Raw genomic sequence first — 20,463 nt, forward strand, 5'->3', positions numbered from 1 at the left:
AAATCTGTATCAAATTATGTAAATTATATGAAAAAAGACGTTCCAAAAATTGCATGGAATTTTGACATGACTTTCTCATGCTTCCTATTCACATCAGTTAAGTATCTACTGTTTAAGAGAAATGTGATTGTCTCAGAACCAGTTAAACCAAGGTTCATCTACAAATGTGGGCACTCAAACTTAATCCAAGGTGCTAATTATAACACAAAACTAGAAATCTACTAGTCTTTGCGTATAAGGTTGTGCTTCCTTTTTCCTTCATATTTTCTACTGAGTGCTGCACAGATTCAGATAATTTTAGTTTAGAGCCAGGAGACTTTCTTCTTAACCCAAATTTTAAATGTTTACATTCCTGAAATATTTAAACATTTGTATATAAGTCATAAACAACCATACTTCATCCTGTAAAAATACAATTTACCAGATTATTACTATTAGCTTTATTAATTGACTAAAGCTCTCTCCTTTATTCAAAGGGACTAAGTTGTCCCAATCATTCAGTCAACATTTTAAGAAGCCCTGCCAGGTAGGTACTTCTCGGCCCCAGACTTCTTATTCCCAAGGATTTCAGAACACACAAAGTAGAGGAGACAGCCAATTAAACTAGGAGCTGTATTGCAGTGGACTAGCTACTATAATAAAAGCGTGTTACAACAGAAAGGGAGAGAGGAAGTAGAAGCAACATCAGGGAAGGCTTCTGAAAGGACTTGATGGCTGGGCTTAGTTTTGATAGATGAGAATCTGATGAGGCAGATAGTACAGGGAGAAAGATGCATGTCAATTCATCGATGAGCATGAGTGGCTTCCTGCCAGCCACTATGCCAGCTTCTGGAAATAAAATAACACACTGGTGGGCCGGCCCAGAGGCGTAGTGGTTAAGTTTACATGCTCCATTTTGGCAGCCCAGGGTTCGTGGGTTCAAATCCCAGGCACCAACCTACACACCACTCTTCAAGCCACACTGTGGCAGCGTCCCACATGCAACATGAAGATTAGCACAGATGTTAGCTCAGGGACAATCTTCCTCACCAAAAAACCAACATAAAATAAATAGCACACTGGCTCTAATTTCAAGACAATAGTGATCTTTTCAGCAATTTGCTTCATAGAGAAAAGGCTTAAAATTTGGTCTTAAAAGTAAGTTCACAGGGCTGGCCCCGTAGCCGAGTGGTTAAGTTTGCGCGCTCCGCTGCAGGCGGCCCAGTGTTTCGTTGGTTCGAATCCTGGGCACGGACACGGCACTGCTCATCAAACCATGCTGAGGCAGCGTCCCACATGCCACAACTAGAAGGACCCACAACGAAGAATATACAACTATGTACCGGGGGGCTTTGGGGAGAAAAGGGGAAAAAGTAAAATCTTTAAAAGAAAAAAAAAGTTCACACCTCAATTTAAAAAAAGAGTTCACTATGCAAACACAAAACAAGTAAATATTGTATGATTTTACTTATACAATATTCAAAAATAGGCAAAACTAATCTATAGCGAGAGAACTCAGAACAGTGGTTACCTCTGTGGGGAGTATCAACTGGGAGAGGGCAGGAGGGAGCCTACTGGCGTGCCAGAAATGTTCTATACCTTGGTTTTGCATGGTAGTTACTGGGTACGTACATAAAATTTCATCAAGCTGCACAGTAAGATTTGTGCACTTTACTGTATGCAGGTAATAAAGGAGGGCATTCCAAGATCTAGGAAGTAGCATTTTCAAAGGCACAGACCAAAATCACAGAAACTACCAAGGTTTGCGCCACATTAAAATCACTGACTTCAAACCACAGATGTGGGTACCTTCCACTGAAGGGCACTTGAGTAAGACGACCAGATGTGTAACGGATTGGAGAGGTACAAGATACCTAGTCCACGGGGCAGATGAAGGCCTTTTCTAAGGCAATGATTTTTAAAGATGGAGAAGAAACAGAAGATAGTAAGACAGTAGTACCAAAAGGACACTGTGATTGATTAAATGTGAACAGAGGGAAAAGTCTTAACTGATGACCAAGTTTCTGGCTTGGATTCATGAATGAATCATAAAGACATGCAATATATAAGCAGATTCGTGGAAAAAGAAGTTGCATTTAGTTTTGGATTCTACTGAAATAACACAAAAAATATGCTCAACTCAAAATGGAACATTTTTCTCTGAGATGTTATTTACTGCCAAGTGCTCATTCAGTTGATATCCTATTTCTTTCATTATTTAAATATATTTGCTTGGCAATCTTCTGTCAACATCAATTTGAATCTCTATGGTACCAGTGATATGACAATATAAATGCTTCCACCATTAGATAATTGCTCCTTACTACACCTCTAAGCCTATAAAGAATAAGCAATTTTTTGTCCTTCCATAATCAGCTGTAAAGAGGTATTCTCAAGGCAGCATCTCTGATCTATAAAACTCACAAAGTGAAAGATTTCATTTATGGATGCTTGCGTAAACTAAACAATCTCTAAACCAAATTTATTAATCAAACAACTGTTATAAACCCACCACAGCTTCCTACCACAGCTGCTCACCAACAGATTCCAAAACCAACTTTAAAGCAGAGCCAAAAATGACATAATGACATGTTTAATACAACTAACCATTTTTTAAAAGCAGAAGATACATTTAAATATAGATATAAAAATATGAGTTTTAAGCCTCAGGACACACACACAGACATGACCCCACCCTCATGGAGTTTTACAGTCTAATGGTACATTATCAGGAAAACTGCATTCCAGGGCAATGTCCTCCTCCTACTCCAGTCTCTAACTGACCACTGCAATGAATCTACCCTGAGACTTAAATTAAGACCTACACGATAAGAGATCAAGTATAAGGATTACCAAAAATGAACTTCAGAATAATTACGTGGTAAAAATATAGAGCCTCTTAGGCACTTGGAAAAACAAAAAAAACACAGATGATTAGTGTGATGGATTGAAGTTTGTCTTCCAAAAACATATGCTGAAGTCCTAAGCCTGGTACCTGTGAAGGTGACCTTATCTGGAAATAGAGTTTTGCAGGTACAATCAAGATGAGGTCATTAGGGTGGGCCCAAATCCAATATGACTGGTGTCCTTATGAGAAGAGGAAAATGCCATGTGGAGACAGAGACAGATCAGGAGGACACCATGTGATGACAATGCTGATGCAGCTACAACCCAAGGAACGCCAAGGTTTGATGGTCACCACCAGAAGCTGGGAAGAGGCAAGGAAAGAGGCTAACACCTTGATTTTTGGACTTCTGGCCTTTAGAAATGTGAGACAATAACTGTCTATTGTCTTAAGCCACCCAGTTTGCGCTAATTTGTTATGGCAACTCTAGGAAACGAATACAACTAGTTACACCAAAATAAATTCTATGAAAACATGGAAAAAAAAAAATAGAGAGCCTCTTGTAAACTAAAGAGTAGAAGGAAAGAGTAGAGATAAAAGAATTATTTTAAAGAAAGCACCAGTTCAAGAGTGAAGGTCTCAAAACTACTTCCCATGTACCTTTTTTCAGGAATCTACCAGAGAATGAGCTCCACCAAGATGGAAGAGCGAGTCAAGAAAGAGGAAACAAGGAATACAGAAAACAGGGATCCAACACAGGACAGCAAAGGGAATCTCCAGGATAATATGAAGAAATACCCCAGGATGGCAGCTATGCTTTGAGCAACAAGGGCAACTGAAGCAGGCCAGAAGGCTCCAGGAAGTTTTTTCCAATATAATGAACTGAGTGAATATCTGATATATAGGAACATATGGAGTAGATTTAACAATTGGTAGGAACTTTGGGGGTTGAATTACAGTAACTAGAAACCTAAGCAAATAAAATAAAAGGCAATTATTAAAGGAAATATTTAGGACCAAATCAAGTGTAAAGGAAAATAATCCTAGTATATTACATGACTTAGCTGTGAACAGCACTTATAAAGGCCTAATTACATAAACACTGAACAGTGATCTAACCAAAATTACAATATGCCAAGATGAGGAAATGGAAGGATAGGAAGAGCACATTTATGTGGGGACCGGTAGCAGTGTAACAAAGAGCTAAATCCTCATCTTTAATAGTGGGAAACCAATAAATACTCCTTAAATGGGGGGTGGCGGGGAGTAGCAATATAAGCATATTATTTTGAGATATAAAGGTAAAGACCAAATTAAAAAATTCAAAGTGTTAAAAGTATTGGCCAATGGGTAGAGGAAAACTGGTGAGGGAGGGAGGATAAATAGTACTATTGTTTTCATAACCGCCCTGTAAAACCATGTGATTCTAAATTATGTGCATATATCACTATGATAAACATTAAAACTAAAAGACTAAGAAGAGAAGGGGGAAAAAAGCATTAGCCATGGAGAAAAAGAATCTTAGACCAAAAAGAAAAATGAGAAGCAGCTAAAGATTTTCATAAAAATTAGTTTAAAATCACCTGGATTATTTAGAACCAGTGAGAGAACTCTATGTTGATATGGATTTTATTCTCAGTTTCCAAAGTACCTCTGTACAACACTTTAAGCAAATGAGTTTCCAACACTAACCTGACATTTGGCAGTTGGATGATACTGGTCATCATGGACATTGTATAAAAATAAATAATTTCATGAGCAAAATTATTAAATGTTATATATTACCAAAAGACATTCTCAAATGTTCACAAGCATAATACTACTGCCATACTACTCTCTCAATGACTACTCAGGAATTTACACTGGTATCACTACTCAGGAATTTACACTGGTATTTGACTAAACACACAAAATTACATATCACATTTAACGCTCTTACATTTTTAACCATCATTTCAAACATTTAGCACAAATTTTTTCAAACTTGATGAAAGGGAAAGAAATTTTGAGATGGATACATGGCTTAGTATACTTATTCCCTGTCAGCACTCCAATCTTTACCCCCCAACCTTACAACACTATGCAAGTTCTCCAAGTCTTCTCTCCATCATTTATACATTTATACATTCACCCAACCATCCTATATTTACTGAGTACTTAAAATACACCAAGCTCTGCACCTACCCTGGCACTGATGATTCAGCATCATGCCTGACAATAAACATAATAATTACATACTATGATAAAGACTATAAATGATCTACACAGAATAGTGCAATAGTGACAGAAGACCACAACATATAAGGTGATAAAAGAAGGCCTCGCTGAGGCCATCAGAGCTGGGACTTCAGGTATGAAGAATGAGCCACGCATGCGAAAATTTGTAAATAGCCTTTCCAGGCCAAGAGGAAAACAGGCTGAGAGGAAAGGAATGGCAGGATCTGATTTGGATTTTAAGATCACACTGACTGCTGTGTGAAACTAGGAAAGCACTGCACGGTATCTTAGCAAGAGATGATGGCAGCTGGGACTAGAGTAGTGGCAGTGAAGATGAACACAAGTTAATAGACTGGAATGGATACCAAACTAAGAGGACTGGGTAAAAGACTCAAACTGGGGATTAAAGGATAGGTGAGATGGCAGAAGAAAGGGAGGAACTGAGGATGTCGCTAGATTTTTCGCTTTAGCAACTGGGTTGGAATAGTGGTGCTATTTACTGATATGGGAAAGACTACAGACAGCCTACCTTGATAGAAGGGTCATTTTCATAATGGAATCTTTCTAAACTCTTTCACAAGTCATTAGGAAAAGGCAAGAGACCATAGCACAAACCTTATAAGGCTTTTTCTGCAAGGGGTAAGATGCTGAGACAATCTAACTTCTTTATAGAAATGAAAGAGAACTTGGAGAACTTCCTCTGTAAAACCTCATTTTACATAGCTTTGCTTTTAATGCAGTCCAGTATCAAGGACTCCTAAAACTACGTTATAGCAAGGTTTCAAAATACCAATTTTCCTGAACCCTGTTCACAAGATAGTGATAAACTTGGGATTTCACTAAAATAAAGAGAGTCTTTTGTTAATGAATATTAAATCCCCAATAAAGAGCCGTATAAAGGGAAGGCCTTCATCTTTGAACAGACAGATCTTCTGACAGACAGGTCTCTGACTCTAACAGTAAATACCAAAAAGTCAGTTTTATCAGGCTTTTGTGTCAGTAATTAACTATCTACTTCTGACCTCCAAGAGTTCTTTGTTATTAGATGAGAGGAACAAGAGAAGTGGCATGTAGAATGAGGTGGAGTGGCTGAATTTAAACACAAATATCATGAAGCCCAAAACGGAAAAGCAGAAACATAAACAAGCCCTGAAAAGAGAAGCCAAGCTTCTTGGATACAACTGTATGCAAAGAACTGTCAGTGCCATCCATCTTAGTCTCGTCAGTACCACTAACAAATCACCAACTTTTAATTCATAAATGAAGTCTCTCCACCCCTGCAGCTGTTTAACATTAAAATTTCTAATCCAAACTCAGGATTTCTCTGTAGTACTCCAAAAACAGACTTTCTACAATCACAGCAAGAATAATAATCACTTCCCTAACTTTTCCTGTGACCTATCAGATAATCAAGTGCCAAAAATCTTCCCTTTCTCCTGAGAAAACACCTGGCTATGGTTGGTCGCCACATTACTAACTCCAGATTACTTATACATCTTTCTGGAAGGCAACCCTGAATGCTGTCACTGTGAAGTCTCACTAACCAAGCACAAAGACAAACAATGAACAAGAAAAAACAAACAACAGCTGTCCAGTTTGGTAAATGGGGAGGCCATTAACCATCAAGTGATGTCACCTCATTCTGTTCATCTCCCCAAATCCAGGGTTCATTGGTATATCTCCTCTTTGTCACTGATACTCCATATGGAGTATCAAATTGGAGATTATGAAGAACGGCACCTTCGTAGCTACTCAGATGACTACGTATAAGGAGACTAATTTAAAACTGCCCCAATTTTTCTCCTTTACATATAATAACAGCTGCTATGTATACTTGCGAAAAGGCTTAACCAAAGCTCCAATTCCACACTAATGCTAGAGAGTTCACTGGTGAATTTAACAAACTCAGATGAAGGCAAATAAGTGCTATAATAAGAGAGAACAGTGCATCCCAGAAGGTGCTAACTGCGAAATTCAACTTTCATTTATACAATGATACAGTATGCTAAACCAGCTAACATCACATCATAGGTAGTATAATTCTAATGGAATTTTAATATTAATACTATGACACTTGGTGAATAAAATCTTGGTTGGGGAGGCAACGTTTTAGAGCTTATTAGAGTTGGTGGATAAGCAAAATGAAAAGTACTGGAATCTTCAACTATTACATGCTTAATTATTCCACTAGCAAACACAACAATCTTTAAGTGACTCAGAAATTAAATTCTTTAACATACAATTATTGAGCACATACTATGAAATGAGTATGGTACTAGAACACTTTCAGGCCACCAAATACACCCCCACACACACTGCATTCCCAGAACACTTCCTACTTTAGCACTGGAGCATTTAATACACTATCTGTTAATCATTTATAAATTGTATACATATACACTATTTTTTGAAAATACGTACATTATCAAACATACACAAAATAGAACTTTAAATTGAAGTTCTAAAATTTTATTGCCACCCCTCATGGACAGTCTCGCACACACCTTGAGGTATATACACTTCAGTGGAGATCTCTGACCCGGGCTATATGCTCCTACAGAGAGCGTCTCAGTCATCTTTGTTTTTTCAGTGCCTAAATCATAGCCAGCACTCAGTAAAAATTTGCTAAATGAATGAGCAGAGGAACACACAAAAACGTGAATCCACAATATAACTTTTTGAGATGCTATAGTTCATCATACAGCTTAGTCCAATATAAGCGCCAAATTCTACTTAAAGAAAAGGATTAGAAAAAATTCATCCACTGTATTTTATTACTACAATTTAAAAGCTAACAACAATTTCAATTCAGCCACTTCTTGAAGAAAAAAAAAAAAGCCTTACAATCCTCCATTTCCAGAATGATGAAAGAAAGGAGAGAGGGAAGAGCAAGAAGAATTCAAGAGCCGGAGGGGCTGGCCCCGTGGCCAAGCAGTTAAGTTCGCACACTCAGCTGCGGGCGGCCCAGTGTTTCGTTGGTTCGAATCCTGGGCACGGACATGACACTGCTCATCAAACCACGCTGAGGCAGCGTCCCACATGCCACAACTAGAAGGATCCACAACAAAGAATATACAACTATGTACCGGGGGGCTTTGGGGAGAAAAGGGGAAAAAATAAAATCTTTAAAAAAAAAAAAAAGAACCAGAGAAGATTCTTAAGATTTCTTGGAGTTCTGAAATGCTCTAAACTGCAACTCATCTTTCATTCAATGATTTCTTAACGCTACGTTCCAAGCATTTAGCATACATTTTTAGGAATACACAAGCCACAAACTTAGATGTAAACTTAGAAGTAAAGGGATGAAGAACATAGCTGCTCAAATTCTCAGCACCCATTAAGTACTGTAGGTATATTTTAGAAAATACATGCAATCTAAACCAGAGTCAACCCTTCAAGTGAAGATTTGTGTTCTATTTAAGATATTTAAGACAGACAGATACTGGCCAAAAATAAAAGCTATTACTAATACATCTCCCTTAAAAAAAATGTTAAGGTATACTTTCAGAAAACTACTAATGTTTATATAAGTGATATGTACAGTCTAGCTAAAATAGTATGCAAAACCAATCTTCCTACTTTCTAGAGCTTCTGGAATGTAAATGAGAAGTCACTAGACTGCCCTTTCACTCAGGTCCAGTGTTATCTGTTACTAACATAACACTCCATTTCCAAGGCGCCATTTTACAAGATAAGATGCCTGCAATTCCATGTTTGTATGTGGCAATGTATACTTGACTATCTTTTTAATGCTATCCAATTATGGTTAGGCATTATTTAGTGCTCAATAATTTTAAGTAAAGCCAAGGGTGTAGGTATTTCAGTACCTACTTTTTGCTTTTTATTTGTACTGTGATTCATGTAACACACATTGTCTATTTGTCCAATTTTCCCTTCCGCCTCTATTCACCTTATATAATATAAACAAGTAGGTAAGACTAATGGAGGTTTTTAGTACCTACTTAGATTATTTAAACTCCCTCAAAAAAGTTCTCAAACCATTTTTTAGCTCTATCAAAAGCTTTATAAATTCTTTCTATAACCTTACTAACAGAAATTCTATATTAAAGTCTGACATTTACTAGAGTAAATAGAACCAATATTCAAAAGAATTACCCACTTAAAAAAAAAGCTCCTGGTTTACATTTGGAGATCCTATTTTATTAACACATTTCTCTCTTTTGCTTTAATTTTCCTCTGCAGCAAAACTGATAAAACATAAATTCATTCAAACAACAGTTAAATAAAGTTTTAACAAGAATTTTGCTACCTCTTCAAATATATGTTTTAAAATTCAACAGGCAGGAACCAGCCTGGTAGCGCAGCAGTTAAATTTGTATGTTCTGCTTTGGCAGCCCAGGGCTCGCTGGTTCAGATCCCAAGTGCAGACCTACACACCGCTTGTGAAGCCACACTGTGGCTGCATCCCACATATAAAACAGAGGAAGATGGGCACGGATGTTACCACAGGCCCAATCTTCCTCCAAAAAAAAATTCAACAGGCAGAACTTCATAACAAATTGAACAAAGACCTTCAGTCAGATCAGTTTAAGATGTACCAACTATTAATTTCACTTATATTTAGAAAGGTTCAATCTTAGTTTGATATGAAAGCAAGCAGCCTAGAGGTGGATAAAAGTTTAATTTTAGAATTCCTTAGTGCCTGCAGCATCAGCCTCAAACTTAAGAAACTAAACGCTTCTGAACCTTGAAGCTGTAAATCAGTTTGACTGATGTCTTCTTTCATGCCATGTAAGCCATTGCCTAATTGAGGCCAGACCTGTCAGGCTCAACAGCATCCCGGAAATGACTAGCCTACTAGAGCTGGAAACACATCAAGAATTTGGAATATTTCTCATATTGAGGAAAAGAGAAAAGTTCAAGGGAGATGTCCATAATAATCATTAGATTGTTCCACGGGAAAGACATAAAAAGCGTATTTGTGTTATTCTGGTCAGTCCACAATACATCTAAATTCTGTATCTATTTTCAGGTGATGGCCCACTGAACTTATTCCCTTTCTTACTACATAGGAACAAGAGTTCCCTACTAAATTTTCATTTTGAATACCTTTGAATCTAATTTTTATTTTATATCCTTAGCTACTAAAACCCTTACCTGGAGCATGGCTAATTTCTTTACTTAGAAACCTGTGAACAACAATGCCTGGCACCTAACCCGCTTAACGTTTTTCACTTCTTACCCAGAAAACCCATTAAATGTCGAAAAGAACTACAAGCACACATAGATACACACACACGCTCAAATCCCAGTCATGAAAAATTAAGTCACATTCTGGCCATAAACTGTGCAACAGCCACTTCCAGTTAGCGTGTGCTTTAGCGATCACGGTCAGCAGTATCAGACTCGGTGGTAGGGGGTTGGGGCCGTTAACAACACACTGTGCATCAGAGCCAATAAGCAGCAGGCTAGGACTGGCAGCAGGGCCGGTCTCTAAAGGCAGCTATAACACAATATCAGAATGCTGGGTTTCCGAATGCCATTTTATAGGGAGAGAGCGGGTGAGAACTGGGGATCAAGTGCAATAACAGGCTCTGGGCAACGTCTGAGGAGATGAAACCTAAGACAAGGTCTTGTGGCAACACCAGTTGTCCAGTCTCATCTCACCTCAAACACAACTTATTTTCAGGTCGTTCTGATCAAAGTCAGTCGCTCAAAGGGTGAGGTGGTGGCAGGAGTGGGTGGTGATGGGGAGGGGGGAGACTGGCAAAGGCCCTCGGAAAAGGCAGACTCCACAATTGGAAGGGGCTTCTACCAGCAAAGAGGGCTTTGCAGCCGCCTCCCCTGGCCCCTCCAGTCAAGGCTGTTAGGTACGAGGGTAGGATGTTGTTGGTTTTTAGGAAGGAGTGGTATGCGAAAATGGCAGTAAAGGATGAGGGGGGCTGGAAGCGCCGGTGCCACCCAAGAAAAGGGGGAGAGGGGGACTTCCCTGGACACATCCAGGATAACAACGCCACCAGAGAGCACGGGCATTGCCCTGCCAGCGCCAGATACCCTGTCTCTGGGCAAGCTTCGCCCCCTTCCAGACGCTCCCGATTCCCAAACACTGCTCCCCCCAACCCGACCCTTCCCCCCCATAATATTCCCCATCGCCGGCCTCCTTTCCCTTCCGCCTCAGGCGCCCCACGCCCTCAGCACCCCCTCCCCTCCCCCTCCCCTCCCCTTCCCCGTCACCCACCCTCTGGGCAGCCCGTCGGGGCCTCCCCAGCAGCTCGCCCAGACCCCTCCCCCCCTCACCTCTCCTCAGCGCCTCCTCGTAGCTGAGGAATCCGATCCGTGACTCCTTGGCGCCCATGCTGCCCTCATCCCCTCGGCCGGGGGTCGGAGCCTGATCTCGCCCCTGCCCCCCTCCCGCCTTCTCTTCGGCGTCCCTGGGTGACGGTGTCGGCGTCCCCCGGCCCCCTCCCCCCCACACTAACAAGTGCGGCTTTTGCCCCGGCGGCTCCTCCCGACCGCCGCCACCGCCTCCATGCCGAGTCACGTGACCGCTCCCACCCCGCCCCCTTCCCCTCCCTCTTACTCCGCCCTTCTCCTCTCTCCTCCCCTCCCTTCCCTTCTCTCCGCACGCCCTCTTCCTCTCCCCCCTCCCCCCTCCCGCCCGCCCCGCCGAGGGTCACCTGACCCAAGGCCGGGGATTGTTCCGGGTAATGGCAGCCAGGGGCCACACACTCCACCCCGCCCCACGTTAACCGCGCGCAGGGGCGTAGGGGAGGGGTCGGACCCTGCGCGTCAGCAGCAGTCCCACCTTCCCGCCAATCCGAAGCCGCGAGGCCCGGCCGCCTCCGCCCGCGCGAGGGGCGGCGACTTCCGGGGCTCTTGAGGCCGCCCCTCCCGCCCACACGTCCTGGCGCCCGGTGGGCGGGGCCCGGGCAGTTGACGGTTGGTCTGGCCATGGCCGTGACGTGTGTGGGAGGCCAGCGGGGTCTTGGGGAAGTGGGGTCTGAGGGGTGCGGTTCGCGAGAGAAAGGAGGGAGCGGGCGGGCGAGGGACTGCTCATGTTAAAGGAAATTCTTGACTGAGAGGGAGTTGTGAAAGGAAAGGAGAGTCAAGGGTTTCCTGTGACGAAAGAATTCTTAATCCTAGAGGGGAGATCCCTAAGGAAAGGGAACCTTGTGAGAAAGTTCAGGGTCGTCTTTTCGCGTCATCCCGTCCCCCAACGCAGCTGACTCTGGATTTCCTTCCCCGGCCGCAGGCCCGGTGCCCGTCCGCCCACCTCCCTCTCTGAGGCTGCCTCTGGTTCCATTCTTTGGAAACTGTTCTGCAGAAGGCTCAGCTTGCTTCTGTCCAAGAGTCTGCGCGCACGCACACACACACACCCCCCCCCAAAATGTGAGAGTTGCAAGACAGTTCCTTGCTTTTTATCAATTATTGTTTATTTTTTTAATTGTGGTAGAATATACATAACTTACCGTTTTAACCATTTTTAAGTACCTCATGAGCGGAATCCTACAGTTCTCTGTGACTAGCTTGTTTCACTTAGCATCATGTCCTCAAGGTTCATCCATGTTGTAGCATGTGTCAGAATTTCCCAGATTTCCCTGTGTCCCAGCACTTCCCCTTGTGTGTATGTACCCTAAAGACCTGAAAGCAGGGAGGGAACGGATATTTATTCACCCGTGTTTATAGAACATTACTCATAATAGCCAAAATGTAGAAGCAACCCCAGAGTCCGTCAAGGGACAGGTGAATAGATAAATAAAAGGTGGTACATACATACCATGGAATACTCTTCAGTTCCTCGTTTTTTAACTCTATTCGGTTTGCTTTTGTTAGCGCTCACCCTGAAAGTCACGGTGTAAAGCTCCTGGATAAGGAAACGACTTTGAAAAATAACCATTTGGATTAGATTAAGCTCGAGGTGCCAGTTAGGTAATTCAGGGCCAGCAGAAGGATTTTAGTTCCTAAAGCTGACAGATTATAATGTGACCTGCTAGAGAAGGAAGGTGATCCTCTGTTTCTCTACTCACCTTTGCTGGCAGACCAGATTAGCAGCGTGGCATTAGTCACAGTGCTGCCTTTTCCAGTTCACTGCCAGGTAGCTAATTTTCAGACCTCAGATCAGTTTCGTTACTAAAAGTCTTTGATTAAGAGGGTTGGGAATGTACTTCAAAGATTTTAATTTCCGGGCCATTAGTTAGGTGTAGACATAAGTCTCCAGACAAAACAACTCAGTCATCTTCAACCTGCGGTTAGATTATGGTAATTATTGGGAAGTGGATCTTAAGAAGGGATTCAGCTGTGGGAGAAACAGACCCTGAAGAGTTCAGTTGCAACATACCTAGGCATTACTACTGTCCTAAATAATCAGTACCTGAAGGCGACCTTGCCATACAAAGGATCGACCTGAGTGATTATCTACCCACTTGATTTACAGTGGAATCAGAAGCAAATTGTTTTATTTCTTTGTAGTACTTGCCCCACTTAAAGGTAGGACTGGAGTTAGAAATAATCTCTCTCATGAAATAGTAAATTATTACAAAATACTCAGGAAAGAAAAGAATATATTCTTTCTTTTTTTGTTGTTGTTGAGGAAGATTAGCCCTCAGCGAAAATCTATTGCCAGTCTTCCTCTATTTTGTTTGTGAGACACTGCCAAACAGGGCTTGATAAGTAGTGCATAGGTCCGTCCACACCCAAGGTCCCAACTGGCGAACCCCAGGCCACCGAAGCAGAGCGTGCGGACTTAACCACTACGCCACCTGGCTGGCCCCAGAATATAAACTTTCTAATGAAAGACCTAGAGCAGTACTAACACACAGGAACTTTTAGAATTTCCTCCTTGGTTTCAGGGCTGGCTTCCCCTAGGCCATAAAAATTTTCATCCCATCGCAGTGTTTCCCATGGATTAAACACTTCTCAAAATTATGGGTTGAGAAGCAAACTTAAGAAATACTATTTCTCCTTTGTCTGAGTTAAATTAAGCATATTATTAAAGGCAGTGAAGGAGATAGTTATGTCTGATGTGAATTTTAAATGTTAAACTGGGATTAAAACCTGCCTTTTGGTTTCTATTACACAGTATCAGGCAGTCAAATGTTAAACATCCCTCTATAACTTAAAATTGATACAGTTCTAAAATTTAATGATGTAGAAAATCTAAAGTCTACTTGTCATGCTGAAAGGAATTCTATTAATCATTTAGTTTGTTCAGTTTCATATATTTCACTTAATCCACTGAAGAGTTGGCCAGCCACCTGACTATAAGCATTAGGGTGTACTTGGGGAACCGTTGTTTTAACTATATTAAGTGCCTGTGGAAGAGATGCCCATACGAAGATTTAAAGCATGGGAGATTGGTGTGTAATTTCTACTTCCAGTCGGGCAACCTAAACGACTGTGTTCCTCAGTTTGTACCCCAAGAGAAATGACATACGGATAAGGACAGTCATTTTAGTACTTGCCAAAGAAGCTTAGGTCATAGACGAGAGGTCAAGACAGTAAAGAAGGGGTGGAATACCACTAAATTTATGTATAACTTGATTGCCACAAAATAAGGCCAACAGTGTGTGAAGTGTGACTATACATTAAGAGAATTGATTTTCCAGTATTATGAACTTGTTACCTTATGGTGACATATTATGAGAATGTGGTCACTTGTATTATATTTTTGTTTACTCTAATGCACTTTAAGCTATTTTTATTTTTTGAGAAGTACTTTTATTTTTTGCAACAATCGTTTTTTTTTTTAAGGAAGATTAGCCCTGAGCTAACATCTGCTGCCAATCCTCCTCTTTTTGCTGAGGAAGACTGGCCCTGAGCTAATATCCATGCCCATCTTCCTCTACTTTCTATGTGGGATTCCTACCACAGCGTGGCTTGACAAGCGGTGCCCTGTCCGCACCCAGGATCCGAACTGACAAACCCCAGGCCACTGAAGCGGAACATGCGAACTTAACCGCTGCGCCACTGACTGGCCCTAAGCTATTTTTAAATGGAAATAATACAAAGTCATTGTAAAAGAATTTTCCATCAGTACAAAAGCGTATATAAAGTAAAAAAGATCTCATTTCTGGCTTCATTCAGTCTCATTCCCTAGAGATAAGTGTGTATCCTTCCAGTTTTCTGTGACTACACCCACCATATTTTTCATGCATATAAAATATGCATCTGTACTCCCTTTCTTTTTACATACATGCTTATATTATGTATGTCTACATATGATCTGCACTTTCTTTTTTCACTCAGTAGTGTATCTCAGACTACTTTTCATGTCAGTATGTAGATCTGCCTTATTCTTTTTATTTTTATTTATTTATTTATTTATTTTTGAGGAAGATTAGCCCTGAGCTAACATCCATCACCAATCCTCCTCTTTTTGCTGAGGAAGATTGGCCCCAAGCTAACGTCCTTGCCCGTCTTCTTCTACTTTGTATATGGGATGCCTGCCACAGTATGGCTTGATAAGTGGTGCATAGGTCCATGCCCGGGATCTGAAACGGCAAGCCCCAGTCCACCGAAGGGGATGCGCAAACTTAGCTGCTGTACCACCAGGCTGGCCCCATGCCATATTCTTCTTAATAGATGCATAGTATGCCAATTTTGTGTACTTAACGTATAATTAACCAATCTCCTATTGATGAACATTAGATTGTTTTAAGTGTTTCAATATTACAAACATTGTTGCAATAAACATCCTAGTATATATAGCCTTCTTTACATATGAGTGTATCTATGGAATTAACAGAGGTGGAACTGCAGAGTCTAAGCGTATGCACCTTTTAAGTTTTTTTTTTTTTTGAGGAAGATTAGCCCTAAGCTAACACCTGCTGTGAATCCTCCTCTTCTTGCTGAGGAAGACTGTCCCTGAGCTAACATCCATGCCCATCTTCCTCTGCTTTATATGTGGGACACCTGCCACAGCATGGCTTGACAAGGAGTGCCATGTCCACACCCGGGATCCAAATTAGCGAACCCCGGGCCACCAAAGCGAACATGTGCACTTAACCGCTGCGGCACCAGGCCAGGCCTGCACCTTTTAAGTTTTAATAGATGTTGCCAAAGTGCCGGGCTAAAAAGTTGGATCAGTTTACATTCTGATCAAGAGTACCTGAGAAAGCCAATTTCCCCTCACCCTTGCTAACATTAATATCGATTTCAGCTGATTTTTGTCATTACCCTTTACCTGATACAAATCCTACCAACAAAGAATTAAATCCTTGCTTTTCTAGACGTGAAATTCATTTTCATTTTAAACCTGGACAAAATGTTTGAAGAATGACTACAGAGATGCCATTCTCTTACCTGCCGTTAAAGTTTCTCCTTCTGCTTATTGTTCTTAAAAAAGTGCCTAAAATTGGAAGAATTTCAACAAGGCCCATGCCCTAAAAACTTCCAATTCACAAGATACCTTAGCTAAAACCAAGAATGGGAAAGAAGTTAAATATTCAGAGAGAGGGCCTTTAACTTAGACTTACTTTGGAAGTTCTCTTCTTCTGTTTTACTACAATCCATGCATGGCAAACAACTTGCTGTACCCATTGAACCTGTGAGTAAATGTTTACTCTTTATAATACTCTTATATCGCCCTCCTCCACCCCAGCTACAGTGAAGTTGTATTGTGTCTCCTTCAGATTAACAGTTTACAAAGGTGGAGAGTGGATCTTGTAGACGGTACCGCCAGCACTGCTTTTTCTTGTTAGCTCCTGAAAAATCAAGCAGCTTCTCTTTAGTCCTCCTCTAATCTCCTTATTCCTTCTAATGTGGTCACTGCATTGTACTCTTAGGCCAGTCTTTTCCGGCAAAATAGAAACTACAAGTTTGAGAATAAGTACATTAATTGAACTCTAATCAGCAATTAAAACATAGAATAGTACAGAATCCAACCTGAACAGGTAGGATGTCTCTTACTTCAGTTTCTCAGTTCTAAATAGCTTCATCAAGTCACCTAAAGTCCAGCTTATCATTCTAATATGCTTTCTTAGGTATCTGAGAAATGCAGCTCTAGCGGTTTACCTTTAATTTTGACTTCCTCATCTAGTGGATAAGAGATTTAAACTGAATAAGGCTTTTTCCAGTTCTTAAATCCCATTATCTTATTATCTCTTGAAATGTACATTCTCTTGCCAGCTCAAATCTGTTTTTATTTTTAGTTTAGGCTGTTTTTTCTCAGCTGGCTATTATACAATCCTTAGGTTCTGTTTCTCACCTTTTACTCAACTTCCAGTCTGCTGCTTGTCTAATTGTCCTCTGCTTCTTGACTCCAGGCTTCCTTTTGATTGTAACTATTATTTTGATGGGGGAGGCTATGCATGTGTAGGGACGAGGGGTATATGGGAAATCTCTGTACCTTCTGCTCAGTTTGGCTGTGAACCTAAAACTGCTCTAAAAAAATAAAGTCTGATAATCAAAAATTCTGATACAGAGCCTGTGCCTGCCCACTTATAGGTATTTAATAGCTGGTTATTGTGGTGTCATTTGAAAACTCTCAGGGATTTACAATGGGAGTGAGGATGGGATAAACCATTAGTCTTAAAAGGAGTTAAGAGGTGAAGCTAGATATACAGTATGTGAGTTGTGATTCCAGGTTTAGGTAAAATGTTTTGCTTCATGGTACTGATCCAACAATTAACATTTTTAAAAATCCCAATTTATTTTCCAAAAAGATTTGAAAGCTATAAAATAGCATTTAGTGAAAAGTTTTTTAATAATTATGTTCAATTACTGGCACTCTGTGGGGAGGTGGGGGTGTGGAATCAAATCTCTGTTTCTTTGAAAGAGGAAGGAAATTCATATAAAAAAGAGGAAGCAGGGGCTGGCCCAGTGGCACAGTGGTTAAGTTCATGCACTCCACTTTGGTGGCCCAGGGTTTGCAGGTTCGGATCCCTGGTGCAGACTTAGGACCACTCATCAAGCCACATTGTAGCAGCATCCCACATAAAATAGAGGAAGATAGACACAGATGTTAGCTCAGGGCCAGTCTTCCTCACAAAAAACAAACAAAAAAGAGAAGCTGACAAGTTCCTCACCTATGCCTATTTAACATCTTCGCACTGCCCCAACATTTGGCATCAAGGTTGCAAATAGTTCATTTTAAGCATTTTGTTACGCATTTTCTGTGTGCAAAGATGGTTTTTTTAAAAAAAAATTTTACTGTGGACTAAATAGTTTATAACATTGTGAAATTTCACTTGTACATTAATATTTGTCAAACACCATATGGATGTTCCCTTGCATCCCTTACCCGCCCCTCCCTTCCCCCTGGTAACCACCAAATTGTTCTCTTTGTCCGTAAGTTTGTTTATATTCCACATATGAGTGAAATCATACAGTGCTTGTATCTCTCTGTCTGGCTTATTTTGCTTAACATCATGCCCTCAAGGTCCATCCATGTGGCTGCAAATGGGTCGATTATGTCTTTTTTTATGGCTGAGTAGTATTTTAGTGTATTTATATACCACATCTTTTTTATCCAATCATCAGTTGATGGGCACTTGGGTTGCTTCCACGTCTTGGCTATTGTGAATAATGCTGCAGTGAACATAGCGGTACATACGTCTCTTTGTATTGTTGATTTCAAGTTCTTTGGATAAATACCCAGTAGTGGGATAGCTAGGTCATATGGTAATTCTATTTTTAATTTTTTTTTTAAGATTTTGTTTTTTCTTTTTCTCTCCAGAGCCTCCTGGTACATAGTTGTGTATTTTTAGTTGTGGCTCGTTCTCGTTGTGGCGTGTGGGATGCTGCCTCAGCATGGCCTAGTGAGTGGTGCCATGTCTGCACCCAGGATCCGAACTGGTGATCCCCTGGGCCACTGAAGCAGAGCACACGAACTTAACCACTCGGCCACGGGGCCAGCCCTATCTTTAATTTTTTGAGAAGTCTCCAAACTGTTTTAAAAAGTGGCTGCACCAGTTTGCATTCCCACCAGCAGTGTGTGAGGGTTCTCTTTTCTCCACAACCTCTCGAGCATTTATTATTTTTTGTCTTGGTGATTAGAGCCATGCTAACAGGCATAAGATGATATCTAAGTGTAGTTTTAATTTGCATTTCCCTAGTGATTAGTGATATTGAGCATCTTTTCACATGCCTATTGGCCATCTGTATCTCTTCTTTGGAAAAATGTCTGTTCATATCCTCTGCCCACTTTTTGATTGGGTTGTTTATTTTTTTGTAGTTCAATTGTGTGAGTTCTTTATATATTATGGAGATTAACCCCTTATCAGATATATGATTTGCAAATATTTTCTCCCAGTTGGTGGGTTGTTTTTTCATTTTGATCTTGGTTTCCATTGCCTTCCACAAGCTCTTTAGTCTGATGAAGTCCCACTTGTTTATTTCTTCTTTGGTTTCCCTTGTCTGAGTGGACAATGAATTTGTAAAGATCCTTTAAAGGCTGATATCACAGGGTCTACTGCCTATATTTTCTTCCAGAAGTTTTGTGGTTTCAGATCTTACCTTCAAGTCTTTGCTCCATTTTGAGTCTATTTTTGTGTATGGAGAAAGATAATGGTCTACTTTCATTTTTTGTATGTGGCTGTACAGTTTTCCCAGCACTATTTATTGAAGAGGCTTTCCTTTCTCCATTGTATGTTCTTGGCTCCTTTGTCGAAGGTTAACTGTCCATAGATGTGTGGTTTTATTTCTGGGGTTTCAATTCTGTTCTGTTGATCTGTGTGTCTGTTTTTGTACCAGTACCATGCTGTTTTGATTACCATAGCTTTGTAATATGTTTTGAAGTCAGGGATTGTGATGCCACCAGCTTTGTTCTTGTTTCTCAGGATTGCTTTGGCTATTTGGGGTCTTTTGTTGCCCCACATGAATTTTAAGATTCTTTGTTCTATTTCCTTGAAGATTGTCATTGGGATTCTGATTGGGATTGCACTGAATCTGTAGATTACTTTAGGTACTATGGACATTTTAACTGTTTATTCTTCCAACCCATGTACATGGGATATCTTTCCATTTCTTTATGTCATTATAGATTTCTTTCAGTAATGTGTCATAGTTTTCATTGTATAGGTCTTTCACCTCCTTGGTTAAATTTATTCCTAGATATTTTATTCTTTTTGTTACAATTGTAAATGGGGTTGTATTCTTGAGTTCTTGTTCTGTTAGTTCATTATTAGAGTATAGAAATGCAACTGATTTTTTTTTTTTTTTTGAGGAAGATTAGCCTGAGATAACTACTGCCAGTCCTCCTCTTTTTGCTGAGGAAGACTGGCCCTGAGCTAACATCCGTGCCCATCTCCCTCTACTTTATACATGGGACCCCTATCACAGCGTGACTTGCCAAGCGGTGCCATGTCCGCACCCAGGATCCGAACTGGTGAACCCTGGGCTGCCGAAGCAGAATGTGCAAACTTAACTACTGCACCACCAGGCCGGCCCCACAACTGATTTTTGTAAGTTGATTTTATACCCTGCAACTTTGCTGTAGTTGTTGATTATTTCTAATAGTTTTC

General features: G+C 40.7%; 1 protein-coding gene across 1 annotated transcript in view; it reads right to left on the reverse strand.

The window, feature by feature from the left end:
* USP32 (ubiquitin specific peptidase 32) overlaps positions 1–11,514 on the reverse strand; it is a 203,690-nt gene extending 192,176 nt beyond the window's left edge. The window contains exon 1 of the mRNA XM_046675933.1: positions 11,300–11,514. Coding sequence (XP_046531889.1) covers positions 11,300–11,357 — 58 coding nt within the window. The 5' untranslated portion in view covers positions 11,358–11,514. The remainder of the gene's footprint in view (positions 1–11,299) is intronic.
* Between the last annotated feature and the right edge of the window lie 8,949 nt (positions 11,515–20,463).

This window comes from Equus quagga, chromosome 11, assembly GCF_021613505.1.
Source record: "Equus quagga isolate Etosha38 chromosome 11, UCLA_HA_Equagga_1.0, whole genome shotgun sequence".
Taxonomy (NCBI): Eukaryota; Metazoa; Chordata; class Mammalia; order Perissodactyla; family Equidae; genus Equus; species Equus quagga.